Genomic DNA, 13,977 nt, shown 5'->3' on the forward strand with positions numbered 1-13,977 from the left:
TTACGGGTCACCGGGCAGCAGCGACTGTAGCAGCGCGTCCACGTCCTCACACGTGCCCTCCAGCCGCACGGCGTGGCGCCACGTCGAGTTCTTCAGCGACAGCCTCAGCTGTCCCGAGAACGAGCCGGCCAGCTTGGGGCAGAAGTAGACGGACATCTGGACGTAGCGCTGCGACGGCGCCAGCATGGTGCCCTCCGTGTGGTCGGTCAGACTGTGCTCGTTGGGGCCGGCCACTACCTTGAACGGTCCCGTCACGCAGTACTCCACCTGGCGGACGGTCACGGCAGGTCAACACACGTCACGGCAGGTCGTCCCACAGGTCACAGAGGGTCACAGAGGCACGCATGAGCTCACTGGTCAGACAGCAGTGCTTAGGCGGGGACACTGGAGCAGGGATGTAGTTTCCAATTCAGAGGGGGGGGGGGGGGAGCACCAACTATCCAAAAAAGAGGAGGCAAATCAGAGGGGAATCCCGTGTGTTGGCGTATTTTCGGGATATGTTGCGCCATTGCTCAGTGCTCCCCTGTCCCCTTACCTCACTGTGAAACTATGACCCTGCGCTGGAGACACTACATGAGCCCACCCGTCGGACATACACGGTGCACGCGGTGCACCGCGCGCCCTAATCCTCGGCGTCATGGTACAACATGCACGAAAAGGCCGGAACCAGTCTATTACTCCAACTACCAATCTGCTACCGACAAACATAAATGCCCCATTTCTCGCTGCTATGACACGGTTAGCAGTTCGGACATCCCATTTCGATCCCACCGAATCCGAGCCACACACTCACGTTCATGTTTTCGCGCGTCTTGTTGGTGACCTCGAGCTTGTGGCAGATGGACCAGTGTCGGAAGAAGAGGTAGTCCTCGGACACGTGCAGCGGCGCCGCCAGCAGGTCAGACTCGTCCTCGCCCTCGTTCAGCACACTGCCGCGGCCTGACACCTGCACCGGCAGCGTGTACACCACCATCGGCATCCCCCTGCAGGAGAGACACAAGCCTCAGACAGCAGCACCGACAGCGTGTACACCACCACCGGCATCCCCCTGCAGGGGAGACACGAGCCTCAGACAGCAGCACCGAGAGCGTGTACACCACCATCGGCATCCCCCTGCAGAGGAGACACAAGCCTCAGACAGCAGCACCGACAGCGTGTACACCACCATCGGCATCCCCCTGCAGAGGAGACACAAGCCTCAGACAGCAGCACCGACAGCGTGTACACCACCATCGGCATCCCCCTGCATGGGAGACACAAGCCTCAGACAGCAGCACCGACAGCGTGTACACCACCATCGGCATCCCCCTGCATGGGAGACACAAGCCTCAGACAGCAGCACCGGCAGCGTATACACCACCATCGGCATCCCCCTGCAGAGGAGACACGGGCCTCAGGCAGCAGCACCGGCAGCGTGTACACCACCATCGGCATCCCCTGCAGAGGAGACACGAGCCTCAAGACAGCAGCACCAGCAGCGTGTACACCACCATCGGCATCCCCCTGCAGAGGAGACACGGACCTCACACACATCCGTGACTGCACCAATGCGTGCGCTGCTGCTGGCAGAGCGAACGCCAGCACCGACGTCGTGCGTCGTATTTGACCGTCTCGCCAGACACGGCCAGCCATCGGGGGCCCCTCCGACGGGCTCAGCCGGCGCGGTCGGCACAGCCGCCCCCAGCCGCCTCCCACTCACGGCATGTCCTTGGCCGGCTTGCAGAGCATCTGGAAGAGCTGCGTCAGCTGGCCGGGGTAGGGCGGGCTGAAGGTCACCTGCAGCACCGCCGTCTGGCCCGGCTTCACCAGGCCGTCCTGCGGCCGCATCTTGAACACGTCGTAGCCGCACTTGACCATGGCGTTGACCCCCTGGCGGAGCACGGTCGCACGGTCAGGGCAGCGCCGCGGCCCGCGCGGGATCGAGGGAAGGCAGTCCGTCACGTAGGATGGAGGGTCTGAGCAGGTAACATGGTTAGTTTCGCACAGAGCACTGCTGAAACATTGGAGAAATATTCCAGGCGATTGGAAACGTCCCGACTTCCGCATTCAACTCTGGGCGGAGATACGGGACCCTGCGAGGAATCTCGGAGATGCAATCTCCTGGGAATCCATCACACACCACCCACCACATAATGACTCACACTCCCACAATGCAGCTCACAACCGTCAATCACAACTACTAACATCCGCCGGGCGAGCCTGTCCACCTCTGATCGGATCCCCCCTTCCGCTCTCGAGGTTGGGTCGGCGCGCCTCACCGTGACCAAGTAGGGCACACTGTAGCCGAAGATGTTCCACTTGAGCACGTCGTCGCCGAGGTTGGTCAGCTGCAGCGCCAGCGCGCGCGGCACGCCCAGCGACGTTCGCGGGAACATCAGATGGTTGGTGGAGAGACGCAGCTTGGCCTGGCCGTTGTCTGTCACCAGCTGCTCCACGCCCGGCGGCTGCGGCCACCAGCCGGCGTCGGCGGCGACCGGCGGCGGCCGCGGCGCCGGCGGCCGCACACCGGCCGCGCCGCCGGCCGGCGACGCGCCGCGCTTGGTCAGCTCCAGCGGAACCTGGGGAGATCAGTCGCGGGGTCAGAGCCGGCGAAGCCTGACGGGCCGGTCCCCGCGCGGGGTCAGCTCCATCGGAAAATGAGGGTAGCCCCGGGGTCAGCTCCTGCGGAGCCGAGGGCAGTCGCGGGGTCAGCTCTGACGGAGCATGGGCTGGTCACTCGCGGGGTCGGCTCCGACGGAGCATGAGGTCAGCCGCGGGGTCAGCTCCAGCCGAGCATGAGGTCAGCCACGGGGTCAGCTCCTGCGGAGCATGGGCTGGTCACTCGCGGGGTCAGCTCCGACGGAGCATGAGGTCAGCCGCGGGGTCAACTCCGACGGAGCCGAGGTCAGCCGCGGGGTCAGCTCCTGCGGAGCCGAGGTCAGCCGCGGGGTCAGCTCCGGTAGAGCCTGGCGGGACGGTTCCGGCGCGGCCGTTGGCATCAACAGCCGTGCTTGATGGCACGTCAGGCGATGGGACACGCCGAACGGCTGTGCCGGGGAAGGGGACATGTCAAGCGCGGATGCGCAGCGCACATCAGGGCTGCGTTTGACCAGTTAAATGCGCGACGAAGTGGAGGCCACGCTGGGGTCATGGCGCGGGTTAGCCGGAGGAAGCCAAACGGGCCAGATGTCAGAGAGTGACGCTGCTGGTCACAAGTCACGCTAGTTCCTGGTCATTGCAAGAAAGGCCGGCACGGTCCCGGACGCAAATAACTGTCACACGACGTGAGAGAGAGGTTTGCAGAGGGCATGCATGTCGTGTAATTCGATAAAATGCCGGTTTCTTTCGCCTGACATGTGCCTGGTGCGTTCCAGACGTTCCAGGCTCGGGGAATGATCGGACCATTGAAGAGTACCGGGTCATGCCACGTACCGTTTGCCGAGGCACGTGCTCCTGAATTATCGCGTGACCAGCAGCCGTGTAGGCGCCATTTCTGAAAACGACGGCACCTGATCAGACACAGGATGTGAACTGTGCGCTAATCACAACATCGGTGACGCAGGGACACGCCGGACAGGGGCCGAAGGCCAGCCATCAGGTCATCTCCTGTTGACCACGACAAGTGTCAACGCCGTGTCAGCGTTGAACGCTTCAAGCTCGGAGTCGGACACAGTTGGAAGGTGCCGGCAGAGTACCCGACTGTGGAGACACGCTCCATTGCCACCCGCTCCCTTCCAGTGGCTCCGTGTGGTCCGGAGCTAAGACATCTTGCCGCGTGCCGCGGCGGGCCGGTACCTCGACTGGGGCACGCCGCCGACCAGCTCCTGCTGCTGCTGTTGCTGCTGCTGTTGCTGTTGCTGCTGTTGTTGTTGCTGCTGCTGTTGCTGCTGTTGCTGTTGATGGTGCTGCTGTTGCTGTTGATGTTGCTGCTGTTGCTGTTGCTGCTGCTGCGGAGGCGCCGCGGTCGCCGGCGGCCGCGCCTCCATGTCTGAAGCCGGGCCGGACGATCAGCGGCGCCCACCACGAGCCCGTGGGGCGCGTGCACCGCCCGGGGACGTCCCACCAGAACCCACGCAACGTGTCCAGTATGACGCTGGACAAGCGAAGACCCGCGCTGTGGAGCGCCCCAGCCAGCCGGTGCAGCGCCCGCAGGCACCAGCTTCGTTTGTTGGCTGTCTGTTGCCGTCAGCAGGTGAAAAGAAGTCTAGTTTACAGTCGGGACGTCGAAGTCACCGTGCGTGAAGTAACCCACACACTAGAAACAATAAGGTAGGATGCACGCAGTCTGCACATGACACTGTGGTGTACAGCGGCACTCACGCATGAGCGGGAGCTTGGTCTGCTTCATGTTGGCGAAGAACACCTCCTGCACTTTGGAGACGGGGATCCCCAGCGGCATGCCCTCCAGGGCGCCGGGCTGCTCGCCTTCGAAGACCGCCTGTCGCGCGAACGACAGCAAGGACGGGTCATGACGAATGCCGAGGTCCTCAGCCAGCCACCGGTGTGGAAGAGGCTCGCACAGACCGCTGGCAGCTGCTCCACCCGCTTCCGCACCTCCGGCCGCTGGGTCATCGTGCGTACAACAAAGACACAGCGGCGGCGTCCTGCTAAGGGCGTATAAAACACAGCTTGCTTCTCTTGGACTCGTCCACCACATAGGACAGTTAACTGGCGCAAACGCTGACCACCCAAGCCCACCACGACCACCTCGGCCCACCGCTGTCCATCAAGTCCGCTCTGGTCCAACACTGACCTCCGTCTTTCCTTGAGCTTTCCGAGCACCTGTTTACTCTAAGTCCAATGTGACTTTGCAACACGGACTGGCATGTGTCCCAAATTGCAGGAGACAGAGGACCCCATTTCAAGCCCGGAGCGACTCCACCCAGAGGACGACGCGCACCTGGAACCGCAAGGCAGGGGTCCCCATTCCAAGCCCCGAGCGACCCTGGCTAGGGGGCGACACACACCTGAAACTGCATGTGGCAAAGGTCCCCATTCCCAGCCAGGAGCGAACCCGCCCGGGGACCAACACGCACCTGGAAATGCACGCCGTGCAGATTGGCCGGCGCGTGTGGCGACGGTGGCGCCACCTGCGAGCCCTGGCGCAGCTCGCGCCGCAGCAGCTCGTCGCCGCAGAGCACGAGCACGGCGCCGGCGTCGTGCGCGAGCGCGCCGGGCGGCACGGCAGCCGTCAGCTGGCGCGTCTCGCCGGGCCTCAGCACCAGCTGGCCCGGGTGGACGGCCGCCTGGTGCGACGCCAGCGGGCGGCTGCAGCCGGCGTCTGGAACGAGGCACCGGCACATCTGCCGCTGACGAACGGAACACGGCCACTCACAACGGGATGCGGGAGCGTGGCGCGCGCACCTCGCCGTGGTAGTCAAGGACGGCACTGTGAACCACGCGAGAGAACAACTGCGACTGACAGAAGACCCCGAATATCGACAGATCACGACCTCAGCGAGCGGAACACGGGGCTGAGACGGCTGAGTGCGAGCCACTGTCAGCAGAGGCCTGGCGGTCGCAGGCCAGAGCGGGTACAGATGCGAGTCTCGGAGGCCGGGCGTCGAGACCGTAGGTTCCGTGCCCGGACTCGTTCGTCCCACCACACACGGCGACTGGCGGGGCGGAGAGGAGGGGGCGACAAGCAGCCGCAGCCCCACCGCGTCTGGGCGCGCTTTGGTCAAGAGCGCCCGCTGAACAGGTGACGAGGCAGCTGGTCTGCGATTCGTCAGCGCTGAGCAGCGCCCGACCCGAAAGAAGGCACGGCTTCTCCGGAGGATCAGTGGGCTAGCGAGCCGTCTAGTCACGATGGCAGGTGATGGCGACTTCAGGGTTTCAGCGACGGCATCCAGTTTGCAAACAGACGTGATTGGCTAGACATGGTTCGCATAAGCTACCTCACCCAGGAGCTGGATATTCCGAACGAGGAGTATTCGCCGCGTACATTACGTGGAATCACATAATGGTAAGTGGGTCGCAGCTAAATTATTTCGCAGTACACCCATTTACGCCGCGCCCTCGCATCCGTCCGGTTTGTTTATCTTGTTTCAATCACGCAGCTGGTCACCCCAAAACGCAAATGAACTGATACCGGAAAGTCCTCGACCATAAATAGTAAGCAAGTTATGTAACAGCCAGTTTTATCTGCAAGCGCGATGCACGGTTCCGCGTTCTTTTTTTGTTTCCCAGCAACGAGTGGGCTTCTAAAAGAGAACAGACATCAGGCAAAATATTCACAGCAGCCTAGCATAGCACGCGCATGCCATCGGCTATACCCATCAGCAGGCGTACGTGCCTGATTCGCCGCTCGAACTCGTGTTCGCTTACTAACAGGCAAAAACACACCGACGCCCAGCGGGAGCGTACTGCCCACAATATGCAGCGACGGCCGACAACAAACGCGGCGCTTCTCTGAAACAGTCAATGTCATCCGGCCCCGCCCCCGCATCACGACAATGAGCGGCGGCCGGCCCGGGGCGGCGGCGCCGCCGGGACGCCCGAGTCGTTCGGCGGCCGCGGCCGGTCCCGCGCGTCGCGCTCGCCCGCCGCCTCACGCCTGGCGGCCGCGAAAGCCGCGGAATGTGACGCTCCGCAGATGACGCTGAGTCAGCTCTCGCTCGCTCGGTCGTCCGCTCGCGCGCGCGCGGCCGGCCGGCCGGCCGGCTCAGTGCGGCCAGGTGGCGTCAGCCGTCAGGGCCATCCATCAATCGCAGGGCGCGCGGCAGCGGCCGGCCGCCGCGTGATGTTGGCGGTCGGGCGGCGGGGCGGCGATCGGCCGGCGGCGGACGCCCCGTTTCAGGCACGATGTCCCTCTCCCGAATCCTAACCAGTCCGACGAGGGCGACGAGTCACACCCTCGGCCGGCGCTGGCGGCAGCTACAGAACGCCTTATGACGTCACACCGTACCCCGCCGTGCACAGCGACTCAAGCGCTCCGTCGGCCGTGCGGGGGGCACGTACTGATCTCACTCACCCCACGCTCGCAGGAGGTCCGACACGGTAGCCGCCGCGATTAATCCGAGCACGCCAGGAGGCCTCGCGGCCGGGGTTCCCAGCCCATGACGCCGAGATAACAGCGCCCCCGTAATCCGGTCCGTGGTAGAGGCCGCTTAATGGGCCCCGCCGCGTGAGTCCGGTCAACCGCAAGGTGTGGTGCCCCCCCCCCCCCCCCCCCCCTCCTCCGCATCTGAGGGGGAGGCGGCAGGGCGCTCCCCTCACTGCACCGGTCGCAGCGGGTCGCCAGAGCCGGCGGCCGGAGAGCCCCGATCACCGAGATCGGAGCTCTCCGAGCCGAGCCGCTAGGGAACGGGCGACCCCGCGGCTGGCGAAATCCAAGGCCGGATAACGACCACAGCCTGACACGCGGCAATGTTCAGCTGACGCCGGAGCTCACAGATGGCACGTCGTGTCCCGTGGACCGGTTTAGCAACAGTAAAAATGTGTCGACTCTTCTTTTTTCATTGTTTTATTTGCAACACAGCGCTTGCTGAGCCTCTGGTACTGAGTGCCCGTGAACCGCTTTAGAAGATACAGGAGAAACTTCTTCCTTCGTTCTCGACATGTACCGAGGCCCGTTGAATAAGTTTCTCCCAGCCCAGATCATGTTTTAATACCAGGCACACTTCAAAACGACCGACGAACAGACTAATCTGTCGAGACGCTCGTCGTTGCATTCACCCTATCAGTCAACAGCAGCGAGGTCAGCACCCCACCGGCACCCGTCCACTTTACTCGCCACCCCACCCGCAGCGTCGAACGCTTCGCTCGCATCCACGACCGGACCCCGCCCCGCAGCTCCTCTCGCAGGTCAACCCTCGTCCCCGCACACCACCGTACCCACCTGCGAACACGAGCAGCTTCACGTAGGCGGCGCGGCGGCCCACGTTGGCGATGGCGAAGCCGGCCAACCGCGAGCCGTCGCCGGCCGTGGCGCTCAGGCTCAGGCACGGGCCGGCCGGCCGCGTCGCGCCCGTTCGCCTGTATCTGCACGTCCGACGCGCCGGCGTAGCCGCTCAGCGGGATCTGGCGGCGGGTGGGGCGCCGGTCACGCGCCAACAACAGCCGTAACGACAGGGAGCGTTGTGGGCTGGGGAGCCCGGACTCCGGCGCGGAGGGCCGGGTTCGAATCCCGGTCAGGTCGCGGCCGCTGGACGCGACGTGATCGCCGCGGCAGCTGGCGCCTCACAGAAGGTGCACAAGCGTGGGGTTTCTCCACAAAACCGACGTCACGACACGGATAGATGTCGCGACACCGGAACACATCACGGCACGGGTAGCCTCACGACACGGGTGGACCTCGCGGTACGGGTGGGCCTCATGGCATAGGTGGGCCTCATGGCACGGGCGGGCCTCATGGCACGGGTGGGCCTCATGGCACGGGTGGGCCTCACGGCACGGGTGGACCCCACGGCACGGGTGAGCCTCACGGCACGGGTGAGCCTCACGGCACGGGTGGACCTCACCACACGGGTGAGCCCCACGGAACGGGCAGACACGGCACAGGTGGCAGACCTCACGGCACGGGTGGGCCTCATGGCACGGGTGGGCCTCATGGCACGGGCGGGCCTCACAGCACGGGTGGGCTTCCCCACCACTCGCCGCCCCGCTGTGTCTGTACCGCTTTCTCGGGCACGGTGAACCGATGCCCGCTCCGGTGACACGGAGCGGCACCAAGGCGCGGCCCTGTGGCTCTCGGCTGGATATCTCTAACCGGCGGACCGTACACGTGGGCCCTGTCGCCGACGACAGTTTGCACGGTGGTGGTGTTAGTCACGCGAGATGGCCACCACCCGTCGGTCGCCGCCATATCCCCAGATGGAACCGGTCGGCGAAAGCACGCCGCCGTCCGAGCTGGACGGCTGGAGATCTCCCACCTAGTGGACTCGCGCATTAGCAGTCATGCAAACTGCGCGGCCGTAGTGGCCTGGATGGGTTAAACGGAGACTGGCTTAGGACAGCGATTTTAGCCGCATGCGTGCACTCATGGGTCAGCTTTCGTCTGACATTTTGCAACTGCAACGATTCTGCAACTTGTCATGTTTGCAACTACTTAATCCCCAAGACGTTGCATCATTTTCTGAATCCTTTGGCGACAATCTTAAGTCTACCACATAACAAAATGAAGCCGTTAAGTCACATTCCGTTACCAGAGGCCATGAAGGGCAGGCAAGCCTGACACACGGCGGGTGCACAAGGAAGCCAGACACGCACGCTACACTGAGATCACGGGTGAGGCTCCCAATCTCCACCACCGCCACAGTCAAGCCTGGCGCAGAGACATCCGTCAGGCGGCGGACTGCACAGCGAGACAGACGGCGTGTCGGTGCCCGCCCAGACTGCAGCCTGGACTGAGGGTCGGGTGGCGCGTCAGGCGCGGGGTCGGACTGCGGCCCAGGCTACGGGTCAGGCTCACCATGGCACTGTTGAGGCTGCGGTGCTGCGTGGAGGGCCGGATGACCACGGAGTCCCGGTACGTGTGCACCTCGTTCGGCGTGAACAGCACGTTCACGTTCCGCTCCGTGCGCGGCGCCATGGCGATCTCAAACGAAGAGCTAGGCTTCGGCACCGTCTCAAACTGAAAACCCACACCACCAGTGCGGTATGCAAGTTAATGATTGGCATGAAAAACCAGCCCAGAAGCCACGGGACCGATAACGGCATTTACAATAAACAAGAGGCGCAAACAAATCCTTTGAAGCAGAATCAGCGAAACTCAAATAACAAGCCAAGGCCAGCGCAGCATCAACGCACGACTGACACAACCGGTTTCGGATGGCTTCGTCTCAGGCAGATCCAGACATCCACATACCGAACGGCAGTCTGCGTACACCCCGATCACGCGCCATGGTAGTCACACAGAGGCTGGCTAAACGCCGTCCTCCACGAACTGAGCTGGGCTGGACCGGATTGCGATCCCGTTGGGTAGTGGGATCGGGATCAGTGGAAATGGATCGGGACCAGTGGAAGCGGATCGGAAACAGTGAAAACGGGTCGGGATCGGTGGAAACGGATCGGGGTCAGTGAAAGAGGAACGATATCAGTGAAAACGGACCGGGCTGGGCAGAAGTGGATCGAGATCATCGATAGCGGATCGAGATCAGTGGAAACGGATCGGGGTCAGTGACAGAGGATCGAGATCAGTGAAAACGGATCCGGCTCGGTAGAAGTGGATCGAGATCAGAGATAGCGGATCGAAACCAGTGGGAACGGATCGGGGTCAGTGGAAGCAGTTTGGTATCGGTGGAAGCGGTGGATCGGGATGAGTGAAGGCGGATCTGCTCGGGTGGAGGCTGACCTGGGCGTGCGGAAGCATGTACGAGTGAACGTAAGCAGCCCGTGTCCGCCGCGCAACCGACGACGGCTCGGCGCGGGCCTCCCACCTTGAAGAAGGTGCCGTCGGCTATGTCCAGTGCCAGGTTCATCGACTCGGTGGCTGACGTGTTCTTGATAAAGAGCGGACGCACGCCGCTGCCGCCCACCGGCGTGCCGGGCCACACCAGGTGCTCCCGCGTCGTGTCCAGCATGGCGAGACCCTGCCGGCCAGGCCAGCCTCATCAGCCGCTGTCCGGAGCGGCACGGGCCAACGGCCGGTCACAATGTGGATCGGGTCATGCGACAGGCACGGGACGGCCGTGCAAAACGAACGGATGGTTGGGTGAAACAGCGAAGTGAAAGCTATAAAGCAGTCGATAATGACCCATGGGTAAAATGTTTTCGGTTTGTTTCCGCTGTGATGGAGCAGTGCTGTTTTCAGCGCCGGTGAATGATGCTCTTTATGGTAACAATAGATCAGTTCGCATCCACAGCTCGGTGTCATTTACTTGCGTCGCCGACGATTACGGGCGAGCGCCGTGCTACATCTCGACTGTTGTGACTTTGTCTGGTTACTCCAGGTTTCATACAAATCACATCGTTTGTGTCATCAAGGTCCTAGAAGGTAAGGCTTTCATTACTCAGCATATGCCAATGTTACAGTTGGCGTACGTTGGTATTTTTAGAGCATATCGACAGCTGTAGCCATTTTACGTCCATTTTTGCTGAAAACGTAAAAATTCGAAACGAATGAGTGCTATCGATGGTACAGCTGCAAACAGCCATTGCCTCCGTACCATGCCAACTGCGGTACCAACCAGGCGGGGGGACAAACCCCCGCTTCTGACTTCAAATCCAACGCCAAAGCAATAACATCCAGCCGAAGCCGAAACCAGGTTTGAAGCTTCGAACGGTGAAGCCGAAGCCGAAATATGGACTTGATATTTTGAAAATGTAAATCTAAAATTCACAGACAGCCGCTTCAAACTTCAAAGCTTGTAGACACGAAGTAGAAAGCGGAAACTACGACTTTGAACTCAGAAACACTACGGCCGAAGCGGAATCTGGATCCGGCTAACGTCGCTCCGCAAAACCAAAATTCTTTTCACGTCCGTTAAAACCCATGTGACCGGAAAATATCAAAAGTTTGAAGGTTGTATGCGGTGATTACAACAAGGCACAACAATAACAGACAAGTGAAAATTTCAGACCAATGATGCTAACTTGCATGTTAATATGTATGCTACCTTTCAGACTCTCCAACTGCTTGCCAGATCAATTGGCCCTGAGGATGATCAACTGATTTTGTATTTCAGCCGTGTCTGTGAAAACAGCCTGGGAATGTACCCAGGTGTAGTTGGGTTGACAGGACCAACAGTATTCATTCAGTAATGTCATGACTGTAGCAAAGGAAAATTGGCATGAAAAGGCAGAACCCAGCACTTTAAGACTGTATCTGAGGCTGAAACCATAATTTGAAAGTTGTGGAAGCCAGCTGTTAAAATGAGATAAAATCAAACCCTACAGCAACCATCCAAAAGCGCACACAGCTGAAACCAGTTGTGAAAAATAGTTGAAAGTTGAAGCCAACCCTGGGCCATCACAGAAAAACTGCAGCTTTGTGAACCAGAATCTGAACCCAAATCAGATTTGGCTCATGCCTGGTACCAAAAAGGGACATATGGTTCAGGTGGCACTGGCAGTTCAGTTGGCATCAGTTGGCATGGCATGCTTTCCAGATGAACATGTAACAAACTTTGGGTTTGAGTTCTGCCTATTGGACTGATGATTCACTGTCCCTGCAATAATTGTCAAAAGCAAATTTGATGGTAGTGACCATAGTGCTTGGATGTACTGTAATATAGCGCAAATTATATGAGTATGAGCCTCAAGAGTATGGACTATATGAGCACGAGTATGAGTATAAATATAAGTCCTTATAAGACGGGTAGCATTCATGCTGACACAAAAGTCACCAGATACCACAATGACAAAACTAACTTTCCGCATTTGTTTGCCTCTGAGAAATCAACTACTGTATTACAAATGGGCTACAATTTGTAATCAGAGAGCACAACCTGAATGTCAAATTACTCCAATGGACAGAAAACTCAATTCTAGGACATTTGGTAGCCTGTGGAAAATGACAAACTTGACCATGGCTTACAATCTTGTTCATTTGTCACTGTGAATGAACCTTAGTGCCTAATCCCCAAACTAAATCATTTTTACCAATTCCCACAACTCCAATAGATCACTCATCATAAGTTAGTTGAAATTTTTCACACCTGCACATTCAAAAGGGGTCATCTTTTCACTCTCACAGTTTTGTTATTGGTTTTGGTGTAGTAGCATTACCAAGAAAGGAGGCTTACTTAATGATGCATCAGAAAAAGCATACCCTTTAAAAACTGTCCACAAGCATTGCAAAAATCAATGACACTAAACTATCACCATGTATAGAGATCAAAAGTTAAGCATAACATGTAAAGCCTGCCTGAATATCAAAGCATGTGATTTTATTGCCCTACACATGTTGAGCACAATACATTGCATTTCTGACAAAACAACTGTTTCATTGAATAAATCACTTATAAACCCAGGGATTAAAAAATATTACAACATAACCACATTATTCAAACAGAATGAGCCATGATATTGTTGACTCACATGCCACATATTATCCAGGAATTTGGTCACCCCAACCAAACATGAAAGGGTACCTATAGATACATGTCACTAAATTTGGGAGGTTTTGGCTCAGTGAATAATATGGTTGGTGCATGAACTGTGTATGGTAACAGTAGGACAATAGGAAGATGATTATCATTGCTTACAGAATATCATAATTGGTTCAATGTTCACACTATGTTCCCACTATGGCTATGGATTGACCATGGCTGTCAAAATTTTGTAACAGCCATATAGTTTTCTTCCCCATTCTACACACCATACTCCGAAGCCTCTTTAAGGGTTCAATTTAATTCAGATGGGTACACAGGCTATGAGATTGATGCAACTATTTTGGAAATGGTTTTATTTGCCTTACGGGCTTGATCCCAACCTATTTGGGCCAGAATTGTACATCATCTAAATGTTTCTGCTGTTTGCGTGCTGCTGTTACTTTCACTTCTGTCCAGATGCCTCAAGAACTACGTGTTACAGGCATCTGAACACACCTCACAGAAAAATGTCCTTGAGCCTCAGGAAAGTAGATATAAGGCAAAGGATTTAACTGACCTACTTGCCACAGACAGCGGCGGTAGCTTCATCCAGCCACGTTTTCAGGCCTATGGATTGCAGTATCCATAGAAATCGAAGCGGTGGCTGTAAATGCTGTGCTTGCCGACGATACACTTCCTCGGCAGCGTTCACCTTCCACACTCGATTTAGGTAATACGGATACAACACTGCACACGCGCAGCATTCGCGCGTCCTATTTACTAACAAACCGCGGCGCGGCCTACGACTCCGTGACCTACTTACAGCGTAGCGTTAGTTGCGCGCCCTATCCACTTTCGCTTTAATGCGCCGCATTAGAGCAAAATATTGCCCCAGTGAGAGCTACCATATCCCGAAAGAAAATCCTTTCTAGCCGTGTATCTACACTAAAAATATTCGAGCTTTGTATATCGAGTATCCAATCCTGATCAACAAAGGCATCAAACAAGGAAGAATGACAGATAT

At 58.4% G+C, this 13,977-nt stretch overlaps 1 protein-coding gene across 1 annotated transcript; it reads right to left on the reverse strand.

Moving 5' to 3' along the window:
- On the reverse strand, positions 1-9,523 carry LOC119098271 (uncharacterized). The gene is made up of 11 exons (XM_037221192.1): positions 9,392-9,523; positions 7,820-8,001; positions 5,194-5,260; positions 4,300-4,417; positions 3,960-3,967; positions 3,775-3,803; positions 3,412-3,472; positions 2,259-2,558; positions 1,700-1,869; positions 794-983; positions 1-267 (listed from the first exon to the last, which is right to left on the reverse strand). Exons 1-11 carry the CDS (start codon positions 9,509-9,511, stop codon positions 1-3), a joined length of 1,512 nt encoding a protein of 503 aa, XP_037077087.1. The 5' UTR covers positions 9,512-9,523.
- Positions 9,524-13,977: the final 4,454 nt, after the last annotated feature.

This window comes from Pollicipes pollicipes, unplaced genomic scaffold (assembly GCF_011947565.3).
Source record: "Pollicipes pollicipes isolate AB1234 unplaced genomic scaffold, Ppol_2.1 Scaffold_4740;HRSCAF=5597_pilon_pilon_pilon, whole genome shotgun sequence".
NCBI classification, from domain to species: Eukaryota; Metazoa; Arthropoda; class Thecostraca; order Pollicipedomorpha; family Pollicipedidae; genus Pollicipes; species Pollicipes pollicipes.